At 45.3% G+C, this 27,932-nt stretch overlaps 1 protein-coding gene across 1 annotated transcript in view; it reads right to left on the bottom strand.

Annotated features, from left to right (window-relative positions):
* The window catches only part of PARK7 (Parkinsonism associated deglycase), a 39,363-nt gene extending 11,928 nt beyond the window's left edge, over positions 1–27,435 (bottom strand). The window contains exons 1-4 of the mRNA XM_069220965.1: positions 27,235–27,435; positions 19,172–19,273; positions 12,258–12,317; positions 11,795–11,864 (exon numbers count right to left, since the gene is read on the bottom strand). Of these exons, the coding sequence (XP_069077066.1) occupies positions 11,795–11,864; positions 12,258–12,317; positions 19,172–19,273; positions 27,235–27,324 (322 nt within the window). The 5' untranslated portion in view covers positions 27,325–27,435. The remainder of the gene's footprint in view (positions 1–11,794; positions 11,865–12,257; positions 12,318–19,171; positions 19,274–27,234) is intronic.
* Positions 27,436–27,932: the final 497 nt, after the last annotated feature.

Here is a 27,932-nt window from a genome sequence, read left to right as displayed (position 1 = left end):
CTATGCGTTCCATTTTTCTTGCCTTTGGACTCTTCAGCAGCTTGCTGCCTAAGGCCTTCAAGAGAGGGACAGGTTTCTTGTCCCTTACACAGCTCCTCCCTTGAGGGTCCCCCTGGGCCTAAGAGCTCAACCTGATAAGGTTCAAGCTCCAAAGGCTCAGTTCCCTCAGAGGGCAGAACTTCTTCCTGAGAAGAGAGGTTCCCTTTCTTTTGCTGTGTTGTAGTTGGTTTCCCAACTGACTTTCCTGTTCTCTTGGTAGGCTGGGCCATTCTTCCAGACTCCAGCTCTACTTGTTCACCCTGTGCCTTGCATTGTGCTCTTGTTTTCACACACACCAGTTCAGGGATACCCAGCATTGCTGCATGGGTTTTTAGTTCTACCTCAGCCCATGCTGAGGACTCCAGGTCATTTCCAAGCAGACAGTCCACTGGGATATTTGAGGAGACCACCACCTGTTTCAGGCCATTGACCCCTCCCCATTCTAAAGTAACCATTGCCATGGGATGTACTTTTCTCTGATTGTCAGCGTTGGTGACTGTGTAAGTTTTTCCAGTCAGGTATTGGCCAGGGGAAACCAGTTTCTCTGTCACCATGGTGACACTGGCACCTGTATCCCTCAGGCCCTCTATTCTAGTCCCATTAATTAAGAGTTGCTGTCTGTATTTTTGCATGTTAGGCGGCCAGACAGCTAGTGTGGCTAAATCCACCCCACCCTCAGAAACTAGAATAGCTTCAGTGTGGACCCTGATTTGCTCTGGGCACACTGTTGATCCCACTTGGAGACTAGCCATACCAGTGTTACCTGGATGGGAGTTTGGAGTGGAACCTTTCTTGGGACAGGCCTTGTCTCCAGTTTGGTGTCCATGCTGTTTACAGCTATGACACCAGGCCTTTTTGGGATCAAAGTTTTTACCCTTGTACCCATTGTTTTGTGAAGAGGCTCTGGGCCCACCCTCCTGTGCAGGTTTTTGAGGGCCTGTAGAAGACTCTTTACTATTTTTAGTTTTGGCTGTCTCATCACCCTTCCCCTGGGGAGTCTTTGTGACCCCTTTCTTTTGGTCACCCCCTGTTGAAGTCTTGGACACCCTTGTCTTGACCCAATGGTCCGCCTTCTTTCCCAATTCTTGGGGAGAAATTGGTCCTAGGTCTACCAGATGCTGATGCAGTTTATCATTGAAACAATTACTTAACAGGTGTTCTTTCACAAATAAATTGTACAGCCCATCATAATTACTTACACCACTGCCTTGAATCCAACCATCTAGTGTTTTCACTGAGTAGTCAACAAAGTCAACCCAGGTCTGGCTCGAGGATTTTTGAGCCCCCCTGAACCTAATCCTGTACTCCTCAGTGGAGAATCCAAAGCCCTCAATCAGGGTACCCTTCATGAGGTCATAAGATTCTGCATCTTTTCCAGAGAGTGTGAGGAGTCTATCCCTACACTTTCCAGTGAACATTTCCCAAAGGAGAGCACCCCAGTGAGATCTGTTCACTTTTCTGGTTACACAAGCCCTCTCAAAAGCTGTGAACCACTTGGTGATGTCATCACCATCTTCATATTTTGTCACAATCCCTTTGGGGATTTTTAACATGTCAGGAGAATCTCTGACCCTATTTATATTGCTGCCACCATTGATGGGTCCTAGGCCCATCTCTTGTCTTTCCCTTTCTATGGCTAGGAGCTGTCTCTCTAAAGCCAATCTTTTGGCCATCCTGGCTAACAGGAGGTCATCTTCACTGAGAGCATCCTCAGTGATTTCAGAAATGTGGGACCCTCCTGTGAGGGACTCACTATTTCTGACTAACACAGTTGGAGACAGGACTTGAGGGGTCCTGTTCTCCCTATTTAGGACTGGAGGAGGGACATTGGCCTCCAAGTCACTAATTTCTTCCTCTGTGATGTCATCATCAGAGGGGTTGGCTTTTTCAAACTCTGCCAACAGCTCCTGGAGCTGAATTTTGGTAGGTCTGGAGCCAATGGTTATTTTTTTGATATTACAGAGAGACCTTAGCTCCCTCATCTTAAGATGGAGGTAAGGTGTGGTGTCGAGTTCCACCACATTCATCTCTGTATCAGACATTATTTTGCTAAAAGTTGGAAGACTTTTTAAAGAATCTAAAACTGTTTCTAGAATCTCATTTCAAACCTTTAACAAACTTTTAAACTCTAAAAGACAATGCTAAACAGGGACTTAACACACAAGGCCCTAGCAGGACTTTTAAGAATTTAGAAAAATTTCAAATTGCAAAAATGAATTTCTAATGACAATTTTGGAATTTGTCGTGTGATCAGGTATTGGCTGAGTAGTCCAGCAAATGCAAAGTCTTGTACCCCACCGCTGATCCACCAATGTACGAAGTTGGCTCTGTATGCACTATTTCAAAGTAAGGAATAGTATGCACAGAGTCCAAGGGTTCCCCTTAGAGGTAAGATAGTGGCAAAAAGAGATAATACTAATGCTCTATTTTGTGGTAGTGTGGTCGAGCAGTAGGCTTATCCAAGGAGTAGTGTTAAGCATTTGTTGTACATACACATAGACAATAAATGAGGTACACACACTCAGAGACAAATCCAGCCAATAGGTTTTTATATAGAAAAATATCTTTTCTTAGTTTATTTTAAGAACCACAGGTTCAAATTCTACATGTAATATCTCATTCGAAAGGTATTGCAGGTAAGTACTTTAGGAACTTCAAATCATCAAAATTGCATGTATACTTTTCAAGTTATTCACAAATAGCTGTTTTAAAAGTGGACACTTAGTGCAATTTTCACAGTTCCTAGGGGAGGTAAGTATTTGTTAGGTTAACCAGGTAAGTAAGACACTTACAGGGCTTAGTTCTTGGTCCAAGGTAGCCCACCGTTGGGGGTTCAGAGCAACCCCAAAGTCACCACACCAGCAGCTCAGGGCCGGTCAGGTGCAGAGTTCAAAGTGGTGCCCAAAACACATAGGCTAGAATGGAGAGAAGGGGGTGCCCCGGTTCCGGTCTGCTTGCAGGTAAGTACCCGCGTCTTCGGAGGGCAGACCAGGGGGGTTTTGTAGGGCACCGGGGGGGACACAAGCCCACACAGAAATTTCACCCTCAGCAGCGCGGGGGCGGCCGGATGCAGTGTAGAAACAAGCGTCGGGTTTGTAATGGAAGTCAATGGGAGATCTAGGGATCTCTTCAGCGCTGCAGGCAGGCAAGGGGGGGGTTCCTCGGGGAAACCTCCACTTGGTCAAGGGAGAGGGACTCCTGGGGGTCACTCCTCCAGTGAAAGTCCGGTCCTTCAGGTCCTGGGGGCTGCGGGTGCAGGGTCTCTCCCAGGCGTCGGGACTTAGGATTCAAAGAGTCGCGGTCAGGGGAAGCCTCGGGATTCCCTCTGCAGGCGGCGCTGTGGGAGCTCAGGGGGGACAGGTTTTTGTACTCACAGTCTTAGAGTAGTCCTGGGGTCCCTCCTGAGGTGTTGGATCGCCACCAGCCGAGTCGGGGTCGCCGGGTGCAGCGTTGCAAGTCTCACGCTTCTTGCGGGGAGCTTGCAGGGTTCTTTAAAGCTGCTGGAAACAAAGTTGCAGCTTTTCTTGGAGCAGGTCCGCTGTCCTCGGGAGTTTGTCTTTTCGAAGCCGGGGCAGTCCTCAGAGGATGTCGAGGTCGCTGGTCCCTTTGGAAGGCGTCGCTGGAGCAGGATCTTTGGAAGGCAGGAGACAGGCCGGTGAGTTTCTGGAGCCAAGGCAGTTGTCGTCTTCTGGTCTTCCTCTGCAGGGGTTTCAGCTAGGCAGTCCTTCTTCTTGTAGTTGCAGGAATCTAATTTTCTAGGGTTCAGGGTAGCCCTTAAATACTAAATTTAAGGGCGTGTTTAGGTCTGGGGGGGTTAGTAGCCAATGGCTACTAGCCCTGAGGGTGGGTACACCCTCTTTGTGCCTCCTCCCAAGGGGAGGGGGTCACAATCCTAACCCTATTGGGGGAATCCTCCATCTGCAAGATGGAGGATTTCTAAAAGTTAGAGTCACTTCAGCTCAGGACACCTTAGGGGCTGTCCTGACTGGCCAGTGACTCCTCCTTGTTTTTCTCATTATTTTCTCCGGCCTTGCCGCCAAAAGTGGGGCCTGGCCGGAGGGGGCGGGCAACTCCACTAGCTGGAGTGTCCTGCTGGGTTGGCACAAAGGAGGTGAGCCTTTGAGGCTCACCGCCAGGTGTGACAATTCCAGCCTGGGGGAGGTGTTAGCATCTCCACCCAGTGCAGGCTTTGTTACTGGCCTCAGAGTGACAAAGGCACTCTCCCCATGGGGCCAGCAACATGTCTCGGTTTGTGGCAGGCTGCTAAAACTAGTCAGCCTACACAGATAGTCGGTTAAGTTTCAGGGGGTACCTCTAAGGTGCCCTCTGGGGTGTATTTTACAATAAAATGTACACTGGCATCAGTGTGCATTTATTGTGCTGAGAAGTTTGATACCAAACTTCCCAGTTTTCAGTGTAGCCATTATGGTGCTGTGGAGTTCGTGTTTGACAAACTCCCAGACCATATACTCTTATGGCTACCCTGCACTTACAATGTCTAAGGTTTTGTTTAGACACTGTAGGGGTACCATGCTCATGCACTGGTACCCTCACCTATGGTATAGTGCACCCTGCCTTAGGGCTGTAAGGCCTGCTAGAGGGGTGTCCTACCTATACTGCATAGGCAGTGAGAGGCTGGCATGGCACCCTGAGGGGAGTGCCATGTCGACTTACTCGTTTTGTCCTCACTAGCACACACAAGCTGGCAAGCAGAGTGTCTGTGCTGAGTGAGAGGTCTCCAGGGTGGCATAAGACATGCTGCAGCCCTTAGAGACCTTCCTTGGCATCAGGGCCCTTGGTACTAGAAGTACCAGTTACAAGGGACTTATCTGGATGCCAGGGTCTGCCAATTGTGGATACAAAAGTACAGGTTAGGGAAAGAACACTGGTGCTGGGGCCTGGTTAGCAGGCCTCAGCACACTTTCAATTGTAAACATAGCATCAGCAAAGGCAAAAAGTCAGGGGGCAACCATGCCAAGGAGGCATTTCCTTACAGCAACTGAAAGTGTGCTTTATTGGTGGCCATAGGCGCACAGAGGTAGGAAGGATGGTCTGCCACAGTACCTCTTGCTGGAGTTTTCAAAAAGAGCGCTGAGAAGTTGGGGAGCATTGGGATTATTCAACAAGAACATATTCAACACTTGAATAAATCAGGGGACAGATACAGAGGGGACATTAGTGGCCCGCGTTTTCTCCCTCCTTGCATCCTCCCACTCCCCCAGAAGAACTCTGACCAAATTTAAAAGCATTTGAGTACACCAGCTGCTAGGTAATACTGTGCCCTTCAGGAGCACACACTCTGCTGGTAACTGCATTTGCATTTTAGTGCATTTGGTAATGCACATGACTTACCTTGTTTGGAGGAAAATCCTGCTAATTTGACCCACTCATACCAGGGATAAGCCAAGATGTTCTTATTGATAGTCTATTTCCCTAATAGGTCACTCGATTACTGCTTTGGAACAGAGACTTTCCTTCAAAGTACTTAACCGGTCTTTTACGTGCAGAAACCAGTTACCACTGGAAAGGCGTAATAAATCGCCAAGACCTTTCTTTTTAGGCTTTGAGTTTCTGGGGGTAGCGGGGTTAATTAGTCAAGGTGTAATCCTGACTGTTTGCTGTTGGGGTAGAACATCTAGGAAAAGGAGCACAGGTAGCCTGCACAATAAACGAATTGTCCAAGCAATGTTATTTTCTAAAATAGGACTTAGTAAAATAAGTAAACATGCAGTTAAGGCCGAGATGGTCTATGGAATAAAGTTACTTCGGGTCAATTCACTGTAAATACAATCTCACTGCTTTCTATGTTAAACTAACCAAGAATTAAACACATTTAACTAAGGATTAACTAAACACTCTGCCAGCGTTAGAAGGTTGCACTGATGAGGGTGTGAATTTTTCTATTCCTCACCTTTTGCAAAAATGCATGACTGATCATGGAGTTCATGGATCCTGCAGTGTTCTGCCACTGCAGGCCTGTAGTCGGAAGGAGGCATGGCAGTATTATACAGCCCTTCAGCTGTGGAAGGTGAACCGGTGCAGTGTCTGTCAGCCTGAGTTGTGCTGTGCCTCGGTGAGGGTCGGGCAGGGCTGACAACTTCTTTTCAGCTTGTGGTCATGGCTCATGGATGCCAGTTCTCAACTAATGCTTTGGATAAGGATACAGAGGGCCCCTGGGTGAGACATGGTGTCCTCGCAGGGTCACATACCGGCTTGGCATCCGACGAACCACCATACAGAATGCCTACAGCTGGGTAACGTGTCTGCTTTCAAGGAGGCAAGCATCGGGGATCACAGCAGTGACAGGCTACTTCATGGAGTGCCTCATGCAAGGTACATACCAGCCTCAGGCCTGCAGAACTGTGTCCACTTTGGCTTGAGGTGGGTCGTCGAGCATGGTTTCAGTGGAACTTGTAGTTCAGACGCCTTATAACAACACAGCGCACAGGATCCCAAGTTTTAACCGTTGGAAGGCAGCACAAGGTAATCCCCACCATCATCATCATCACAGGGCTCTCTACAGCCTAAGTGATTTGGTCCTAATCCCTTGCAGGAGGCAGCCATGGATTTTGTCTCATCTGATCCTTTAAGTGGGTGTGAAGGACCAGCGAGTCAAAAAGGGAACACTGTGTAAGGGAGAGCAACTCACTTTGATCCAGTCATGGGGACAGGTGGCCTTCCTAAATGACCACAAGTTTAAGTTCAGATAGCCACAGGTAAATGGCAAACATGTGGGGGTAAAACATCCACCCTGCCATTTGTGTACGGGTAGAGTGTGTCCACGTGCTGTACAAAGCACAAGATTTGGGGTAGAGACTCAGTCTTTTCTTGGAGATGCATCAGGGAGCAATGTACCATATTCAGGTAAAGCAGTGGTCAAGTGACACGGGTCTCTTGCACCAGAAAACATCCAAGGTCTGGAACAACTGTTAAAATGAGAAGCAGTTTCTCACGTGAACTCTATGCTAGGGACTCTCAGCCCTATAAGCACTACACCTATAAATTCATAGCCTCAAATAAAAGAACATGAGCAGTGAAAATCCATGGGGTGGAATAAACACGGAATTACCCCTTTTTAAATGATTTATTCGGGTAACAACTGACGAACAGAACACATCTGAAACTGGTGATAATTTCCATCCACCTCAATCTAAAAATGACAAGGAATGAGATTTAAGTAGGCAAGATCACATTAAACTGGAATATCTGTTCATTACAGCAGTAACAACCTGGACATATCTGACCATTATTATGCATTAAAGCTCCGCTCTACAACAGAAGACATTAATCTGTGCTAGCCAGTTCGCGTGCAGTGTAGAAAGGGAGACGAAGATGCATCAAATCGACCCAACACACCTAGGCAAATCAGGAGGGAGAAAGGAAGAGACTGTGGAGTGGAGGAGGCAAGTCAGTCGTGTCTATAAGTTGGGATAAACAATCCTTCCAATAAAATGTTGTATGGTAGGACTAAGGCACCACACTGGCCAAAACACTGCTGGAGAAACAGTCAAGCCAGGGTAAGGCAGAGTGTGTCCCCCATATAAATGATGTAACCGTGCAGGGGTGAGTCCTCCCCGGTGTGTGGGCACACCACCTGGGCTCTGCGAGGAGATGCTGGTAATCAGACCAGCAGTACACTTGGTTTAAACAGCTCTGGTTATACCACACAAATCTAAGGCCTTTATACTTCAGGACACTGCAGTGAACTGTGCTGCTGCAGTAATATATCTACACCTCTATCTGCTCTTTATCGAGTTGACCCTCCCTTCGTCTATTCTCCCCAACAAAAGAATCCTATCCGTTTTAGTATGTTATGTATATTTTTAATTGACGTGTTAATTAAACGAAATATATGTCACTCCCTGCTTCTGTCTTTTGAACTTCTAGAGGCTGTATGCATCTTTGTTCATAGTCTACTCGTATAAAATGGTTACGAAAAAGATATATTTTTTTTGTTTGTTTTTTTACAGTTTTGTCAGTGGTCAGTACTTTTAGCTTTTTCTATATGTATTTCTTGAGTTTCCTTTTGCAGTAACTCATAGTTGAACACCGAACCGTTTGCTGCTTTTACTTGTTATAGTCCTGGAGAACTCTTCTCCAGTCTAAAACCATGAGCTGAGGCCTTGCTGTGATCAGGCTGCTGCCTACCCCGAGGGAAGGCCTGGCTCTTCTTTCCCAGAGGAGTGGGGGTGACTCTTGGTGTGCGGCGTGGGTCTTCAATAATGGGTGTGGAGATGTGTTTCAAACCTAGGGGTTCACCACCGCAGGAGGGATTATCCTGTCCTGTTGCTCAGTTATCAGTGGGCTACAGGAACACTCACTGGGGTAGAAATGCACCTGATGGCATCCAATGGCCAAGGTATCTGCAGTGATCCTGGCAGACAAGTTCTAATCCCAGCGTTCCTACACTAACACATTGTGTGCTTCTGTTTTGCATTTACTAATGACCGAACTGACAAAAATCTCTGGAATGCACTTCTTAGTTTAAAGAAGACATTTATTATTATTCCACCACGCGGTTGCTAAAAAAGGAAGGAGAATAGTAGGTCGAAGGCACACGTTTAAAAATAGTCACAGCAATGAAAGGAAAATATATCAAAGTGATTCTCAACTGCAATGTACACAGCAAATATATGTAATTATATTATAGCATAATTGCAAAACAAAGGCTAAAGTACAAAATTCATCACAGTAGGGCCTGCCAAGCTCTTCATCTTTCTCATGCCAGCAAGTTGATGACCCCTGTTCAACTGCGAGAGAGATATCCACCCTCATGGGACAAGTGTCTGTGTCAGGCATTTGACGTCCAATCTTGACCGAGGTCTCGGAAATACCCCTCGCTACTGACCAGGGCTACCTTTTTTATAGCTTAAACAATCATGGAAAATGCCTTCTGAAAGGCCCTCTCCTCTCAGATAGAAATATTCAAAACATGCTGGCTACTGTAAGTCAGAGTTGGAAGAAAAACGTTGAAAATTGGCCAACTTCAAGGATCCCCTTCCAAGGCCAACCTGTAACCTGCACTGAAGAAAAACAAACAAAATATGTGCTTTCTTATCATGCTATCGTGTTTGGTAAGAGCAAATTCGAAAAACACAACCTTAGTTTACCATGTGGAAAAACACAGCTCATCTGCAATGTTTCAACTGAAATGTCTAACCCCACGATAAAGCCAATAGGCAGCTAAACTGAATACAAAATTTAATCGGCAACTAGTGAACATTGAACAACTAATATGCACAGTGGTGAAACACAAAGTCAGTGTCAAACCTACCTATTTTCAATACAGCTTCTAAGCAAATTCTTTCATCTCCCAGTGGTTCAATTCTTAACATTTCTAGGGGCTACCCACGTCATGAACAAGGGGGGACAATCTATATTTCTGTGCAGTAGTAGCCAGCATGTGCACTAATAACAGAGTCCGCCACCAGACAACAACCAAGTTCTCAAAGTTAGTGTGCAGACAAACCACACGAGCATGAAAGAACTGGATTATTAGTGATAAATAAGGACGGGCCCTGAAAACTAAAACAGTGCTCTCTGTGGCCATCCAAAGTATGGCTGTTTGAGAACATGTGCGAAAAACGCCAGCTGTGAGTGTGAGGAGGTAACCAGGTGGAGAAGGAGGCTGGCACAGAATGTGGACAGAGGTCTATCCTGCAGGTCAGACCTGTCTGCTGGTCTCCAAAGATCTCGGCCTGTCTAACCAGATCAAGGAGCGGTCTTTAACTCGTCTTTCACTTGCACTCCAGTGAATCTTTTCACAGTCCGGGTTCACTCACTGCCTCACAGATGTCTGATATTGTTTCTCGAACCCCTAGGTGCTCTAATGTACTCACTTGCACATGTTTTACTTTAGTAGAATGCTGCCACATAACAGCGCTCAGTAGGATTGCTTTTCAACTGCTCAAATCAGGGTTGTTAAAGTCTGCAAACCTACAGCCCAGAGAGCTAGGAGCAGTAGAGCAGGAAGGTGACGTCAGGCAACACCATCAGGGGAGGAGGTAAGACGAGGGGCGTAAAGTTGCCCGACTCAAGTATTGCCTGGCTAGGAGTCAACAAAATGACACTTTGTTTAGAGAACCAAAACTCGCTGTTTCGGCCCTTGGCAAATTGCTGCAACGGGATCAATTAGAAGACGTTACCAAACTAGTAATGTTGGAAAAAGTAGGGTAACAGCACTAGTGAAACTGATTAACAGATTACTAGAGGAAAAGTGGGACACTTGCAGGTGTAGGTTGAGGATCCCCAACCTTAAACAGTGTGCTGTTTATTTAAACACATGTCCACTTGACAGGCCAGTTCCCTCCCTTTCTCCAGCACGCTGGCTGTCCAAGGCATGCTCACAGACATGAGATGCCTCACTGGCATCCATCTGTAACAACTGCAGCTGTAATCCTAGCTGTTTAACCTTTTGGCTCGACAACCAAACGGCAAGAAAGGTCAAAGGACCACAGGTTTGCGTTAAAAAAAAAAAAAAGCACAGAACTCGCCCTTCATATTGGAACCTGCAGACTGCTTAGTCAACAGTCTAGTGTGGCCACCACTGTGCGGATATCTAAGGAATCTTTCAATCCTGGTACTGTTTTCAAATTTCAGCCATAGACATTTGCGGACAGGCATAGTCGATCAAACGCATGTTTAAAAGTTCATATCTGCATGCAAAACACAGAGCAACATTCACTGATTTTTGTTAATCGGGAAATTGATTAACAGAGGACAGGGCACGACTCCTCTCTACCCGTTCACGATCATTCACTGACCTAGCAGTTAAGTGTCTAAAGTCAAAGGCGGGCCGGCTTCCAAAGACAGCTCTCAAAATCAGGCACACATGTGGACCACCTGTAGGAATCCCTATGGTGATTTGTACACTGGTGGCTCTTCTCAACACGCGCCCCCTGCTGGTGCTGGAGACTAGACCTTGGTTGCCCCTCTTGCTGGTCTTGCAGATACATCATCCCGGCTCAACTGCCCCTCCCCTCATCGTTGAGTCCATAGATCAGTCTCTGGCGACCCTGTGCTCCACCTGGCAGGCTTCGTTGATAGTGGAACTTCTACCCAAGAGAAGCTCTACAGAGAAGCGTTCACCAAGCCCTTACGCCACCACTGCGTATACTACATCAGGCTTAAATTGTCCACCTCTGAGGGTGGGAACCTCCAATGGCATCTCCGGTAACAGTGTCACGCAGACTTTCCAGCTGATATTCAGAGTACTGTTATTTTCCTTTAAAAGGAGCCTAAAAATGTGTTTGTTTATTCGTGCCTTCTAATTTGCTTTTTTGGAGCAGTGGTCGATGAGCATTTAGCGCCGGGACACTCTGTAGAGTAACCGCTCACTCTACAAATACCACTTGATTTGATTTTCAACAACCTTCTTTGCCCACTGGAGAAGAGCACAAATTTCCCACACAAAACACCTGCCTGCATCTCTGATCAGCTAAGCGTTGTTAATCTATTCCACTTATTACACAAGAGGCCTGGATCTGCTGCAGGTGAATGGCAAAATAAAGGATGATGTTCAATGGACTTCCGCAAAACAATCTAGGTGCTCAGGAGGGGAGCGATATGTGCCCAATGCAAGTGTTTGTACCAGAAGAAACTTACAGGTTGAAAACATTATAAAATATTACCTAACGAGCTGTGGGTTAAAGGAATGCCAAGTGATAGTTAAGTAAATATGATGCAGAGAAAATTCTACAAAAGTAAAAACAATCATCAAGTCAGAATCAATAGGTTTTAGTTAGTAGATTCATACCTGCACAGATTGCAGCGATAAGCCCCCCACTGCTCTCCTGGCTCTTCAGAACCTCTTTGACTGCAGGAGACTGGATGGAAGAAACCAGAAGCAACCAACTAGTAAAGAGAGAACCTCGAACAAACAACTTGCCACAGCAAAGAAGTCTTAGCAAAAACAAAAAAAAAGAACCTTGCCCCTCCCCTACAAATGCAGAGCTACTAATATGACAAATTCGGGATACTGGATATCTAGGGCAACAGAGGGAGATGTGAAGTATAAATCTTGGGTGTGAAGCAGCAGTACAGTCTGCGTGTAGTGGTATTATGCCACTGTTGCGTGCCACGGTCACACAGCGGTGCAGTACTAGCATCTAGTCTAGAGGCCTGGGACACAACTACAGGGAAACATTCCCACCAAAGGAGGATTAAAAAAATATTAAAATAAATCTATATGTTAGAGGAAGAAAGATAGTTTTTTTTACCTCAGATAAATTCTGGGCGCCCAGATTACCTCCTGGCAGAACCACAACATCATAAGGCCCCTGAAAGAGAAACAGCTGATGTTAAACAACAAAAGTACTCTAGCTCCCTGGCAGCCTCGCAAACTTTGCAGATTTCATCTTCAGAGCACACGCTATGGTTTGCGGGAAGAAGCTGAGAGAACAGACTGCACAACGTTGGCTCCAAACACAGAATCTCACAGTTGCTTCAAACCGCACCAGTATACTCTCAAACGTGCCAAAAATGGTTTATTCCAAGAGAAAGATAAGGAGAGCAACATTAGATACCATTGATATAATGGACCATGGAAGTTACAATCTCCCTTACAACTGATTTACCCAATAATACAAGAGACAGTGGAATGGTAGTAACCCATAATATTTTGGAAGGTAATGAAAATGTCACTTACCCAGTGTACATCTGTTCGTGGCATCAGTCGCTGTAGATTCGCATGTTTTGCATAGCTCGCCATCTGGTGTTGGGTCGGAGTGTTACAAGTTGTTTTTCTTCGAAGAAGTCTTTCGAGTCACGGGACCGAGTGACTCCTCCTTTTGTCTCCATTGCGCATGGGCGTCGACTCCATCTTTGATTGTTTTTCCCCGCAGAGGGTGAGGTAGGAGTTGTATTGTAGTAATAGTGGCCATGCAATGGAGTGACAGTATGTACCTATTTAAGGTTAAAATAATATATATATACAAATAGTTGAAGGTACCTTCCGAACTGCTACAGGCTCCCGGGGAGGCGGGTGGGCACATGAGAATCTACAGCGACTGATGCCACCAACAGATGTACACTGGGTAAGTGACATTTTCAGTTCGATGGCATCTGTCGCTGTAGATACGCATGTTTTGCATAGACTAGTAAGCAGTTATCTCCCCAAAGCGGTGGCTCAGCCTGTAGGAGTGGGAGTAGTCTGAAACAATGTTCTTAATACGGCTTGACCTACTGTGGCTTGTTGTGCGGATAACACGTCTACACAGTAGTGCTTGGTGAATGTGTGAGGCGTAGACCATGTGGCTGCCTTACATATTTCTTGCATTGGGATGTTTCCTAGAAAGGCCATGGTAGCACCTTTCTTTCTGGTTGAGTGTGCCCTTGGTGTAATGGGCAGTTGTCGTTTAGCTTTAAGGTAGCAGATTTGGATGCATTTAACGTTTAGTTTTCCTGATGCTCTTTGTTCTTTCAATGTAATACATTAATGCTCTTTTGACATCTAAAGTATGTAGTGCCCTCTCAGCTACGGAATCTGGCTGTGGGAAAAACGCTGGAAGTTCCACTGTTTGATTTAGATGGAACGGTGAAATAACTTTGGGTAGAAATTTAGGATTAGTCCTTAGGACGACCTTATTTTTGTGTAGTTGTATAAAAGGTTCTTGTATTGTAAACGCCCGAATCTCGCTTACTCTTCTTAGAGAGGTAATGGCGATGAGAAATGCAACCTTCCATGTTAGGAACTGTATTTCGCAGGAGTGCATGGGTTCAAAAGGTGGACCCATAAGTCTAGTTAAGACAACATTTAGGTTCCATGAAAGAACAGGTGGTGTTCTTGGTGGAATAATTCTTTTAAGGCCCTCCATGAATGCTTTAATGACTGGTATCCTATATAGGGAAGTTGAATAGGTAGGCTGCAGGTATGCAGATATTGCTGCAAGGTGTATTTTAATGGAAGAGAAAGCTAGGTTAGATTTTTGTAAGTGAAGCAAGTAACCCACTACATGTTTTGGGGTTGCGTGTAATGGTTGGATTTGATTAATATGGCAGTAGCAAACAAACCTCTTCCATTTACTGGCATAGCAGTGCCTGGTGGATGGCCTTCTGGCTTGCTTTATGACTTACAACTTACCCAAGAATGTATGGAAGTGTCCGAATTCTAGGATTTCAGGAGCCAGATTGCTAGATTCAGCGATGCTGGATCTGGGTGTCTGATCGTTTGGTTGTGTTGTGTTAACAGATCCGGCCTGTTGGGCAGTTTGATGTGGGGTACTACTGATAGGTCTAGCAGCGTTGTGTACCAGGGTTGCCTTGCCCAAGTTGGTGCTATTAATATGAGTTTGAGTTTGTTTTGACTGAGTTTGTTTACCAGATAAGGAAGGAGAGGGAGAGGAGGAAAAGCGTAGGCAAATATCCCTGACCAGTTGATCCATAGGGCATTGCCGTGGGACTGCCTGTGTGGGTATCTGGATGCGAAGTTTTGGCATTTTGCGTTCTCTTTTGTCGCAAACAAGTCTATTTGAGGTGTTCCCCAGAGCGTGAAGTAAGTGTTCAGAATTTGGGGGTGAATTTCCCATTCGTGGACCTGTTGGTGATCTCGAGAGAGATTGTCTGCGAGTTGATTCTGAATTCCTGGGATAAATTGTGCTATTAGGCGAATTTGGTTGTGAATTGCCCAACGCCATATCTTTTGTGCCAGCAGGCTCAATTGCGTTGAGTGCGTCCCCCCTTGTTTGTTTAGATAATACATTGTTGTCATGTTGTCTGTTTTGACGAGAATGTATTTGTGAACTATTATTGGTTGAAAAGCCTTTAGTGCTTGAAAAACTGCTAGCAGTTCTAGGTGATTTATATGCAGTTTTGTTTGATGTACGTTCCATTGTCCTTGTATGCTGTGTTGATCGAGGTGTGCTCCCCACCCTGTCATGGAAGCATCTGTTGTTATTACGTATTGTGGCACTGGGTCTTGGAAAGGCCGTCCTTTGTTTAAATTTATATTGTTCCACCATAGAAGCGAGAGGTAAGTTTGGCGGTCTATTAACACCAGATCTGTAAGGTGACCCTGTGCTTGTGACCACTGTGATGCTAGGCACTGTTGTAAGGGCCTCATGTGCAGTCTTGCGTTTGGGACAATGGCTATGCATGAAGACATCATGCCTAGGAGTTGTAATATCATCTTTGCTTGTATTTTTTGTGTTGGATACATGCGTTGTATGATGATGTTGAAATTTTGAATTCTTTGTGGACTTGGAGTGGCTACTCCTATTGTTGTGTTTATTATGGCTCCTAGGTATTGTTGTACCTTGCGCGGCAGAATGTTGGATTTTGCGAAGTTGACTGTGAACCCTGGTTTGTATGATTTGATTTGTGTGGTGCGAGCACGTTATTAACGAATGGGTCTTCATTAGCCAGTCGTCTAGATACGGGAATACATGTATTTGCTGCCTTCTGATGTGTGCAGCGACTACTGCTAGACATTTGGTAAAGACTCTTGGTGCGGTTGTTAAACCGAAAGGCAGTACCTTGAATTGGTAGTGTATTCCTTTGAATACAAACCTTAGGTATTTCCTGTGCGATGGATGTATTGGTATGTGGAAATACGTGTCTTTGACGTCTAATGTTGTCATGTAGTCGTGTAGTTTCAGCAATGGTAACACTTCTTGTAGTGTGACCATGTGAAAGTGGTCTGATTTGATGTATGTGTTTAGTATTCTTAGGTCTAGGATTGGTCTTAGCGTTTTGTCCTTCTTTGGTATTAAGAAGTACAGTGAATAAACTCCTGTGTTTATTTGTGTGTTTGGTACTAACTCGATTGCGTTCTTTTGCAATAGTGCTTGAACTTCTATCTCCAGGAGCTCGGAATGATGTTTTGATAAATTTTGTGCTCTTGGTGGTATGTTTGGAGGGAATTGTAGAAATTCTATGCAATAACCATTTTGGATAATTGCTAGAACCCAAGTGTCTGTAGTGATTTCCTCCCATGCTTTGTAATAATGACCTATTCTTCCCCCCACTGGTGTTGTGTGGAGGGGGTGAGTGACATGTGAGTCACTGCTTAGTTGTAGGGGTTTTGGGGCTTTGAAATTTTCCCCTATTCCTAGGGAATTGCCCTCCTCTATATTGGCCCCGAAAGCCTCCCCTGTACTGTCCCTGGTAACTGGATGGCGTTGCCTGTGAGGTGCTGGCTTGTGTGGCCTGACCCCGAAACCCCCCTCTAAAGTGTGTTTTGCGGAAGGTGCTGTAATTTCCTCTGCTCTGCGGGGAGTAGAGTGCGCCCATGGCTTTAGCAGTGTCCGTGTCCTTTTTAAGTTTCTCAATCGCCGTGTCCACTTCTGGACCGAACAGTTCTTTTTTGTTGAATGGCATATTGAGAACTGCCTGCTGAATCTCTGGTTTAAACCCAGACGTTCGTAGCCATGCATGCCTTCTGATGGTCACAGATGTATTTATTGTTCTTGCAGCTGTGTCTGCTGCGTCCATGGAGGAGCGTATCTGGTTGTTTGAAATGTTCTGTCCTTCCTCAACCACTTGCTTTGCCCTCTTTTGCAGGTCTTTGGGTAGATGTTCAATGAGATGTTGCATCTCATCCCAATGGGCTCTGTCATAGCGCGCAAGAAGTGCCTGTGAGTTAGCGATGCGCCACTGGTTTGCAGCTTGTGCTGCGACTCTCTTTCCAGCTGCATCGAACTTGCGGCTTTCATTATCTGGGGGTGGTGCATCCCCAGATGTGTGGGAGTTGGCCCTCTTCCTAGCTGCTCCTACAACGACAGAATCTGGTGGCAGCTGTGAAGTTATGAAAATAGGGTCTGTAGGAGGCGCTTTATACTTTTTTTCCACCCTTGGTGTGATTGCCCTACTTTTGACCGGCTCCTTAAAGATGTCTTTTGCGTGCCGAAGCATACCAGGGAGCATAGGCAGGCTTTGGTAGGAGCTGTGGGTGGCGGAGAGGGTGTTGAATAGAAAGTCATCCTCGACTTGTTCTGAGTGGAGGCTTACATTGTGGAATTGTGCTGCTCTAGCCACCACCTGAGAATATGCAGTACTGTCTTCTGGTGGTGATGGCTTTGTAGGGTATGCCTCCGGACTGTTATCTGACACAGGGGCGTCGTATAAGTCCCATGCGTCCTGATCCTGGTCACCTTGGCTCATGGAGGTGCGAGCTGGGGAATGTGATGGAGTTTGTGCTGGTGAGACGTGAATTATAGGTGGAGGAGAGGGTGGCGGAGTAACCCTTTTCACCATTTTTGTTTGTGGTGTTTGGTCAGTTTGAAATTCCAGTCTTTTCTTTTTCCTAATAGGGGGAAGGGTGCTTATCTTTCCTGTCCCCTGCTGTATAAAAATACGTTTCTGCGTATGGTCTACATCGGTGGATTGCAGGTCTTCCTCAAACCTATGCTTTCGCATTTGGGAGGTCATTGATTGCTCTTCTGTATAAGAGCCTGAAACTGGGTCGGTTGCAGGTTGTTTTGGCACCGAAACCCTGTCTGCATCTTTTTTCGGCTCTGAGGTGACTTTTTTCTTTTTCGGAGTCGAAACATTTCGGCGTCGATCTTCATCGGTGCCGCTGTCTCTGCGTCGAGCCGTGTCTACACCGCTATCTCGGTGTCGATGTATGTCTCCAGCACTTTCTCGGTCCCGAGAAGGCTGCGTGCCGGTGTCTCGACCGGAGTCGGACGGTCTCGGCACTGATTGGGCCTTTTTCGGTGCCGACGGTCGGTCACCGAATTTATGGGTGGAGCCATGGCCTGGTGGCAGTGGCGTCCCCTGGGCCTTGACAATCTTCTTATGAGTGGTTTTCGACGTCTTACTCACGGTTCGTGGATCGTCGAATTCCTCGGAGTCCGATTCGTATATCGAAAAGGTTTCTTCCTCTTCCTGTACCTCGAACTCTCGGTGCGCTGTCGGCGTGGACGCCATTTGAAGTCTTCTGGCTCGACGGTCTCGGAGTGTTTTTCGGGACCGGAACGCACGACAGGCCTCGCAAGTGTCTTCACTGTGCTCAGGTGACAGGCACAGGTTACAGACCAAGTGTTGGTCTGAATAGGGGTATTTTTTGTGGCATTTGGGACAGAAACAGAACGGGGTCCGTTCCATCGGCGTTCTTCTACACGCGGTCGGGCCGAGCAGGCCCCGACGGGGGATCGAAAACTACCCCGAAGGGCTCCGGAGCTCTTCGATCTTCGATGCGGTGTTGATTCTAACTACGCCGATCCCGAACGCAACAATACCGACGAAAATCTTCCGAAATTTTGCTGTTTTTCCGTTCCGAAACTCGGAGCGACAGGAACACGTCCGAACCCGATGGCGGAAAAAAAAACAATCGAAGATGGAGTCGACGCCCATACGCAATGGAGACAAAAGGAGGAGTCACTCGGTCCCGTGACTCGAAAGACTTCTTCGAAGAAAAACAACTTGTAACACTCCGACCCAACACCAGATGGCGAGCTATGCAAAACATGCGTATCTACAGCGACAGATGCCATCGAACCCTCAGTTTCGAATCAGTCACAGGCACTCCAACACGATTGGAAGGTTAGTGGTGTACGTGTGGCAACAGCCGGTGAATTAATCGCTTTCCACCTACCCACAAAACAGGCAGGTTTGGCTTCTGGTCAGCATTGCTCATAGATTATCTCATCTTACTGCACATTGATGCAAGGGTCAAAACAATACCGAATTAAAGTGTATATTTCCAATCAATTACAAGTCTGGAGCACGTAAACTGGCGGGAGGATTCAACGTAGTCTTTAAAGGAAACCTACACTGCACCTCACACCTTCCCATATAGTGGATAAGGGCTCAAAGATTCTGGTGCAAGATGAACAGAACCCAGCTGGACCTTGTAATCGGTCTCAATGACTTCATTTGCCGCAACAATGTAACTAAACAGACCTGTCAGACAAAAGGACTGAGCATTTTCTAGTTCACTCCTGAAAACAAAAGCAAACATTCCCTAGTTACTTACAAATAAAGAAAATGAAAGGATAACAAAATAACTTTCACCGTCTTGCGCCTAGGCAACATGGAGGCTGTGCTTTTGAGGGCTCAATACAAAAGGCATCCCTTCTAGAACACATGATCTATAAAGCATTACAATCACAAATCAAGGAAAAACGTCCACAGGGCTATCTCGGAAACAGTGGTCCTGCTGGTCTTCCGCCCCCAACACTATGCCTCAACTTACCTCCTTCCGGGCTTCTTCCAGACTTGTGTCTGGACATATAACAACATCACGGCTGCACTGCACAGGATCCTTTCCCACCAAGCCAGCAATGGTCACCTTGATCTATGGTTCAAGAAATAAATGCCATCAGAAGCAGAGACTGCAAAGGTAATGCCGCCTACTCTAGGACAACTGATTCGACTGAGTGTGGGGGAAGCATGAACATCACTACACTGAAGTAAACCCCCAACGCCACTGAAGCGGGGCACATATATGTTATACGCGAGGACCTACCAGGCTAAGGTTGGGTGAGAAACCCATGGCCAAACCACGGAAGTACCTCAAATATAACATCCCAAAAAGTATGATAGGATGCTGGAGTCGTGTAGAAGAAAGAGCACTCTAGATAACGGTGTTGAATCACAAAGGGCTCACAGGCCCTCTAATGATAAGGCATTGACTCAAAATGCCTTCTCCGCAACAAGCAAGATACCGGAGTATTTTGATGGAAGTGTAAAGGCTCCAGCATCTACGTCCTAGAATCCCAATCCACCTTTGAACGGAAGCAGAGGGGCTATTTTATTATTTAAGAGGTTGACAGCTACACAGAAGTATTGTTACAATACTGGCTATCAAAAATAAGCCAAAGAAACCCACAGGATAGCCAGATCCAGATCTCTGCCACAGATGCTTTCAACTTTTTAGGCCTCTGTCCCATTGTACTTGGTTTAAGTTGTTTGAAGCTGGGTCAAGAAGGTGACGCATTCCAAGGTGAGGTTTTCCAAAATGACAAGAAAGAGAGCACAAATTCCTCATAACAAGGTTGCCAAAAAAAGTACAGATTGTGTGATAAAAGGGAAGAATGGACTTCCTTAACAACAATTTTGGCCAACTTGACTGAAATCAAAGTAGCCAAACCTCCTTTTGCTCTACCTACGGATGCAGAAATTCCTGGGATGCAAACTGAATAATATCTATTTAGGCAAAACAAATTATACCACAGTAATTCACAAAAGGCAACCGATCTGAATTTAACAGTTTTGAGCAAATTCTGGAACGGTTCCATGAAAGCACCCCAAAAGCATGGTGTGTGGCGTTACTGACAGAGGGTGATGTGGCTGTGGAGTTAAGAGTCTGAACTTGTGGATTGGACTCTTCGGGTAATTCACCTTGGGTTTTCATATGGTACATGGAATTGGGAATTTCAATAACAGCCAGTCAGTCCATATGCTTCATTGAGACAGCAGCTTTCTAACTGTTCCTTGTTTCTATGTTGCATGTAATTCAGGATGAGCATAGAAGGAGCACTGGTGACTATTTTACTTTCAAAATTAAAATACGCAGAACCAACTTCAACTTGTAAACAAACATTTTGCTAAATTGTTGTGCAATTTTAACTAGAACTTCTCTGAGGAATCATTTAGTAAAACAAGTTTTATTAATTCTATTACTAAAAAACATCATGGACCATTAGTGTAAAATCATTATAGGGAAAATCAAAAGCAGCTTGAAAATTAATTAGGGACACGATTCAATAAGAGCAGCCAAGAAACGGCATCTGTAGGAATGTCCTTGCACTGGTGCAGATTTTAGACTCAGGTTATAGAAGTGAGTCCAGAAACCATTCTCTTAGCAACTATTTTTAATTTCATGTTCATGAGAAAATAAACGTGTGTATTTGCTCATGCAAAAATGTGTGAGTGATGGCTAAGGGCCAGATGTAGGAAACTCCCAAATTGCGACTTGCAATTTGCGAGTCCCTGCGACTCGCAAATTGCAAGTCGCAATTTGGGATGCAGAAAGGTGTCTCAGACACCTTTGCGAGTCGCTATGGGGTCGCAAAGACCCACCTCATTAATATTAATGAGGTGGGCCGCAATTTGCGACCCCACAGCGACTCAGGGCACTCACGGGGATGGAGGCCTGCTGGGAACAGCAGACCTCCATGTCCGTGACTGAAAAAAAAAACTGCTTTATTTAAAAGCACAGTGCAACCCGTTTTCCTTAAAGGAAAACGAGCTGCACTTTGAAAAATAAACCGAAACCTTTTGTTTCGGTATTTTTCAGGGCAGGTAGTGGTCCATTGGACCACTGCCTGCTCTGAAAAATTATTTTTGGGTCCAGTCACAAAGGGGAAGGGGTCCCATGGGGACCCCTTCCCGTTTGCGAGTGTGTTACCATCCACTTCAAGTGGATGGTAACTGCGAGTAACTGCGAGATGGTAACTGGAATTGCATACCACTGCGACTCGCAAGTAGGAAGGGAACACCCCTTCCTATTTGTGACTCGGAAATGCATTTTGCGAGTCGGTTCCGACTCGCAAAATGCATTTCTACATAGCATAGACGCATTTGCGACTCGCAATCTCCGATTTTTCGCCGTTTGTGAGTCGCAAATTCGTTGCTACATCTGGCCCTAAGTCACTTTATCTGGATTGTTGCACAAGGACACGAGGACCGGGGTCAGTATTAGCTATGTGTAGAGTCCACCGTGGGTCCTTTTCTATCGAGCAGGCCACCCTCTCACACTAGTCTGGGGAGACCAACAATCAAGTTATTATTCGAGCAGCCTAGTAGTTAATTCCCACTTAGGTTACATTCATAAAAACACTTTTCCTGAAGTTTCTGTTACAGCTGTACATTCTCCTCCGATGCATATGACAGAACAAATAATATTTACAAAGTGCAGAGGAAGCAGTGTTTAATTGAGTGCGTACATATATATAAAAAGACATCAAGAAATGTCTTTGGTTCATAAAGTTTTGACGTATATGCGCGTACAATATAGCACAATGTGGATTTACAAATAATCTAGGCACCAAGAAAGATGTAAGTCGACGTTTCGACCCCTTGTGAGTAAAAGGGTCTCCTCAGGACCAAAGAGTTATTTCTAAGGCAGCATGGGCATGCGCGTTCCTTTGGGTAGTGGGACATTGGGCAGAATAGGGGCTTTTGACTCCATATCAACTGCTGAAGCCAAAACACCACAATTCAAGCACTTGTACTGTTGCTCTATCGTTGAAGTAGGTAACTGTACAAAACAGTCCATACATTCAAACGTTAACAGTTGTATAGTGATCAGTGTTTATGTGCTATAATACTGCTAAGATCAGACCTTTTCCCCAGAGAGTTGTAGACACTTCTGGTTTTCACTGTCTATCTTAGTCTAGTGTGTATTATTTTTGGGATGTATTAAATAACTTCTTTTAGAAAGTAAGTAACACGCGGACTAGACACTCATCTTATTAGCTGGTAATATGGCGTATAATGAAGTCTGAAAGTCTCACGCACCTCAGCCCCTTGAGTAAGCCTTGGTCTGTGCTGTCTCACTACTCAAGAGAGACAAGTGCTGGAGAGCAGTACTTGGTGATACAGTTTAGGGTCCAATAGTACTGCAGCCCCAGGACACCAGTGGTGACCGGCACCAAATGACGCAGCTGGAGACCAGTAAAACCCCTAACTACTGGTCGCCACAACCATGCAACTCTGCATTTATTTACACTGCATGCCAAAAGTCAACATCTGAGTCTCTGCTCCGTGCCTTCATATTGGCGCCCTTTAAGGGGGTTCTTTAAATAGCAATTGTACGTAGACGGTAATGAATCCTGCACTAAAATAGAAGAGGGCAAGAAACCAAAAAAGCGAGGGAAAGGTTCTAGACACTCAGGACAGCAGTGTTCCAGAAGGTATGAAAAGGTCCCAGGATTGTTCTGAACCTGCTAAAACATGTGTAAATATTTTTTTTTCCCCATAGTCTTCTCAACTTGTTTATGTCCAATTGCCATCTTAAATTGAGTTTCATTCGTTTTGTGGGATTTTCTTACAGTTCCATTATTCAGGAAAGCTTTACTTTAAATACATTTTTATTGTGATTCATGTTAAATATTTTCACCCCAGGTGTATCCTGATGAGGACACAATTAGGACATTAATGTGGTAGTAGTCATCACACGGGTTCCCAAAGGTCTTCGTCAAAAGAGTATACACTTTGAAATTGCAAAACAAACGTATATGCACATCATGCTTGTGTGCATGTAAGAATTTACAACTTCATAAACATTCTGGCATCAACACATTTGCAGAGGTACTTGGGCTTGTTAGCTAGTGAGCCTATGGCTCCATTGCCAAAAAAGTTTACCTGATGCATCGAGAAGCTGAGATGTAGTACACCAGTATCAATTCATTCAGAGCATTGAGGGTGAAAGGGAACTGCATTACCTCTAATGCTGCAGACAGCATCTTCAAGCAGCCAGTGAGTCTCTTGTCATGCAAGCTCTGGGACCTACAAGGGGGTTCCTGCAACCCCCACAAATGCATTGGGGTCTTGCGTCTTCTCCTTAGACGCACACCACTTCATACACTGCTGCATAAGGAGACCTTAAAAACACCCACTGTGCCCTCATTGGAGCCAATCACATGAGGTTAACCCTCCTCGTGACCTCAGCCAAACACTGAAGAGGAGCTAACCTAGGATTTTACTAGGGGACATTAACGGGATAACCCCAGGACACTTCAAATTTCCATTACTGAATAAACAGGAAACGCCCTTTCCATTTCTGGAACACAACATTGCACAATCCATTACTCAATAAAAACAATGCTCATTTCATTCTGTTACTGGACAAAAACAGTTCACATTCCCTCTCATGACCGAATCAGCAGAACTGATTCAATTTCAGGAGCAGAACAGTGCAGATCCTGCGCCACTGTGCAACAGAGCATTATACGAAACCGTGCACAGTCCTTTCAATTGCTTAAGTGACAGTTCCAGAAGAAAACTGCACACTCCTTTCCCTTGATAACAAATGTGCATATTCCTTTCATTCTGAATGAAACAATGCATACCCTTTCCATTATGGAACACAGCAGTGCATTTTACCAGCACTTGAATAGAATATTCCCTGTGCCTTTACTGAACTGAACACAATAATGCACATTCCTTTATAATGCTATAATAGAAAGGGTTAGCTGTGGTTACTCGTATTAGCACTTCTATAGTACTGGAGGAGTTAGTTGGATGGTCAGAACTAATAAGCAGCCTTGTCTATACATGGCTGTTCACTGTGGGGCTCAATGAGTACGAGTTTCGGGCTTTACTTTTACAAAGTTCAACAGTATTGGAGAATCAAGAAGATTTGTTGTTAACTGAAAACAAGTGTGTGAGTAGTTGAAGCAGGAGAACTCTCACTTTATAAAGAGGAATAAAAAGCAGAGTGACAAACATCATGGATTTTGAGAAAAAATGATGGCCTAAGAAAGATCGACTTGGTGGGGCTTAGAGCATTCTGGGAGGTACGTGGTAAACTGGATATGGTGGATGGATTTCTAAGGGGGAAAGGGGGATTGTTCCCCCTGCAACTTTGAGGAAAAATATCTCAGTGCCATGAAGGACATTTAGGCATAATAAAAACTAAATCTGCAATGAAAAGTTTATATTGCTGACCTGGTATTGACAAGATGTAGAAAGAATGGTTAAGGAATGCCATGAGTATCTTTGCAAACAAATCTTTGAAAAGCTCGAAACCTATTAGTAATACTTTTGAGTGCTCTAAAGTTCCTTGGGAAAAAAGTGGTGGTTGACATTATGGATCCAATAGAAAGTTCTCAAAAATATATTGTTGTGTTGATGGCCTTGCATCAGAATTGTTGACAGAACACATACGGACACCATGCTCGGGTCATTGATGAGATTTGCTCAAATGAAAGGATTCCCATGACACTGCTGAGTGATAACTGAGTGCAGTTTGTCTCAGAGAAGCCAAAGAGTATTACAAAGAGATGTGGGATTTGCCATTGAACAACTTCTCTTCACACCGTCATTCCTCCACATTCCAATGCCGTCTCCATTCACTGATGTCACTGCTATTATTACATCGCCAACACTACAGTAGCTGATGGAAGCCAGTGCTAGTAGACATCTTAATAACCAGTCCACTGTATATTCAGGCTGTGTTAAGTGTGTGCTCCGAGATATGCCTTAAGGAGAGCTGTTGTCATGTGGAGTGGGGCATGGCCTTATTACAAAGTAAAGGCTGCATTCCATCTTATTACTGAAGGAAACAGTGCACGTTTCCATCTGGCACACAAAAAGAATAGTGCAGTCTTTGACTACTGAATAGCACTGCACACTATATTTGATAACTGAATAAACTGTATGAATAAAGCGGTTTATTAATGTCATATGTTCATCGTTAGCTTGCATCATGACAGGAGTAAAAGAGGCACGACTTACACCCGTAGTTTTATGCACGGACTGGAATTCCCGTAGGGCAAACTGACCTTCCATCCTTCAAGGGCAGTACATTTAGAACCACTGAAATGGATGGTAGCAAACACCTTTTGTTTGAAGTGCTTTAACACAGAAGTGAGATATGAACCACATGTAAATTAAGTAATTATAATATCGAAAAAACAGTGCCTCTACTTTGTGTTAGAAGAGCAACGGGGGGTGAGGGGAGCGCGAGGATTATATTTCTGAATGTTTCTTTCGATGTCTTCAGCAAAACTGAATGTTATTTTCCATCACCCAATAAAACAGTGCTGGCTTCCTCCGTTGCACACTTTCCTACAACCGAAAGTTGTGTTTCTTTACTTACAAAACCACTGCTTAGTACACAGGTGGGCATTAACATGGAGGGCATAGGGGTCTGAGGGCCATGCTCGTACCAGCAAACACTGAGACATGCATGGACACTTTAATGTTATTTGCTATCTGTGTAGGCACACTACAATTGGCCAATAGGATTACGGGATTCTGCAGCTGGGGTGCTTCCTGCATAACCCGGGATTTACGGCACTAACACGTGAAATCTGCAAATTATGCAGCAGATGGTTACAACAATACAAAAAAAGAGGTTTTGTTCCTGGCTGCGACTGTTTAATAGTTACTTGAAAACGGTTTCACGTGTGGTGCCAAGCAGCATCAAACACTTTCCAAATAGTAACTTCTCACCTGGTGCTATATTAAACTAGCACTAATGAGGAGAAACTTTTGATAAGCTGTAGTAATGTGTGAGAACATGAAAAATAATAAAATAATTCTGCAGCAAAATATGCCAAGTAATTTGATACTTATTATTTAGTCAACCACGCCGTGTAGTTTGGTACTCTGCTGCTGTCAAATTCCAGTGGCACCGAGTATGCTTCACATATTTAACCCATCATCAGAACAGCAATGCAAAACGTTTCACTCCCCTGTGCCACGGGGCTAGAACTAAAATGCAAAGTTTAAATCCCTAAAAACTTCACCACGAGAACTCTAGCCTCATTCTCCAGTTACCCCGTTGCCCACTTGACCCTTCTCGCTCATGCTGTCACCAGACTTTCTCTCCATTTTTATCTTCACCCTCCTCCACGCCTTTCTCATCACCCTTTCCCCATCCAATCCTTCCTTTTCGGGCAGCAAGCGTCAACCCTCTCCTTTAGCACCCATTCTCCCCTCACGTCTATATGCCAGCGGCCGTGCATAAAATGTATGAGAACTATGTGCACACATGCAAGAGGAGTCACCAACTGTGGCTAAGCTATCTACAGCTATAGCTGAAAAGAAAATACATTTTGTAAGTATAACACGGAGGTAACCGCACGTAGAATATTATGCACACACCTTAAATGAAATACCAGGTAAACTAATGTTGACAGGTGCAGGAGACCCTAATTCTTTACTTTTAAACAGAAGCAACTCAAGGTTGTCAGGGACAGTACAGGAACAGGTATTTTTTTCCTCAACAAATCCCAAACTCTGCTCCCTCCTCCTTTCATTTCTCTGCCCAGTCCTATCCATATGCTCTCTATTCTTCGTCACTACATACTCCCCTTTCCTCAGTTGCCCACCCATTCTGTATTTAATTCCAAACCGTTGCAGCTTTTCCATCACATAAAATAATAACCCCGCATCCGGGGTGTAACACTGGCCCCTGTGGCCAAGGGGGCCCAACCCTGCAGGGGCCCGCTTCAGGGCATCAAAGGAGCACGTGAGCTGTAGGAGACTCGGTGCCCCTCTTAATAACGTGCAGGGGGGCGTCATCCTGCGCCCCCCGCGGCCCATCCTGTCCGCAGGGCCTCTCCTTTACCCTTCCCCACTTACCCCGGCCCTCCGCATGATGTCGGCCGGGATAACGGTCTCCATCTCCTCGGCCCCCTTGGCCAGGATGAGCAGGGCCCTCTTTGTCGCCATTGACGGTTCTAGTGAAAGTCCTGAATAACTTGTAACCGCGAACAGACGGAGCAGCCCCTCTCACTCAGAGCCACACAGACCACTCGGGGAAGTCAGGAGGTGCTGCTGGCAGGTGCGGCCTGCCACGCCCCCGCCGCCATCTTGGGAGGTGTCTCGGAGCGGCCATCTTGGAATGGTGCGCTCCTCACTCCGCCCCGTATGTCCTGCCCCCAAGTCACATATATTCCACAATATAATCATCAAAGCGCGCCTTCAACTTAAACAATGATGATAATCTGAATATAACTCGTCTGGGGGTTCAAATACAAAACAATTATAATCAGATATTTACAACTAGCCTCCAATGTCAGATAATGTCAAAAGTGGGAGTTTTTGAAAACAGTTCTACGACTTCACGTTTGAAATCTATATTAGTACAGTGTTTCTGGTCATAAAAAACAGGTCTCGCCACCACTTCAACGTGGTTACGTATTGTACTGGAAATGGGGCGCTTGCCATGGCCGACACTAAAGAAGGACTCTGGTGGGCGGAACTGAAGGGAGTGTCGGTGTGGTATTTGGCAGCAATCGAGGGCTGGTGCAGATTGTTCTTGTTGCGACAGCCACAAA

This window comes from Pleurodeles waltl, chromosome 2_2, assembly GCF_031143425.1.
Source record: "Pleurodeles waltl isolate 20211129_DDA chromosome 2_2, aPleWal1.hap1.20221129, whole genome shotgun sequence".
Lineage (NCBI taxonomy): Eukaryota > Metazoa > Chordata > Amphibia > Caudata > Salamandridae > Pleurodeles > Pleurodeles waltl.
The sequence above is the reverse complement of the archived record's forward strand: the minus strand, read 5'-3'. Positions and strand labels throughout refer to the sequence as shown.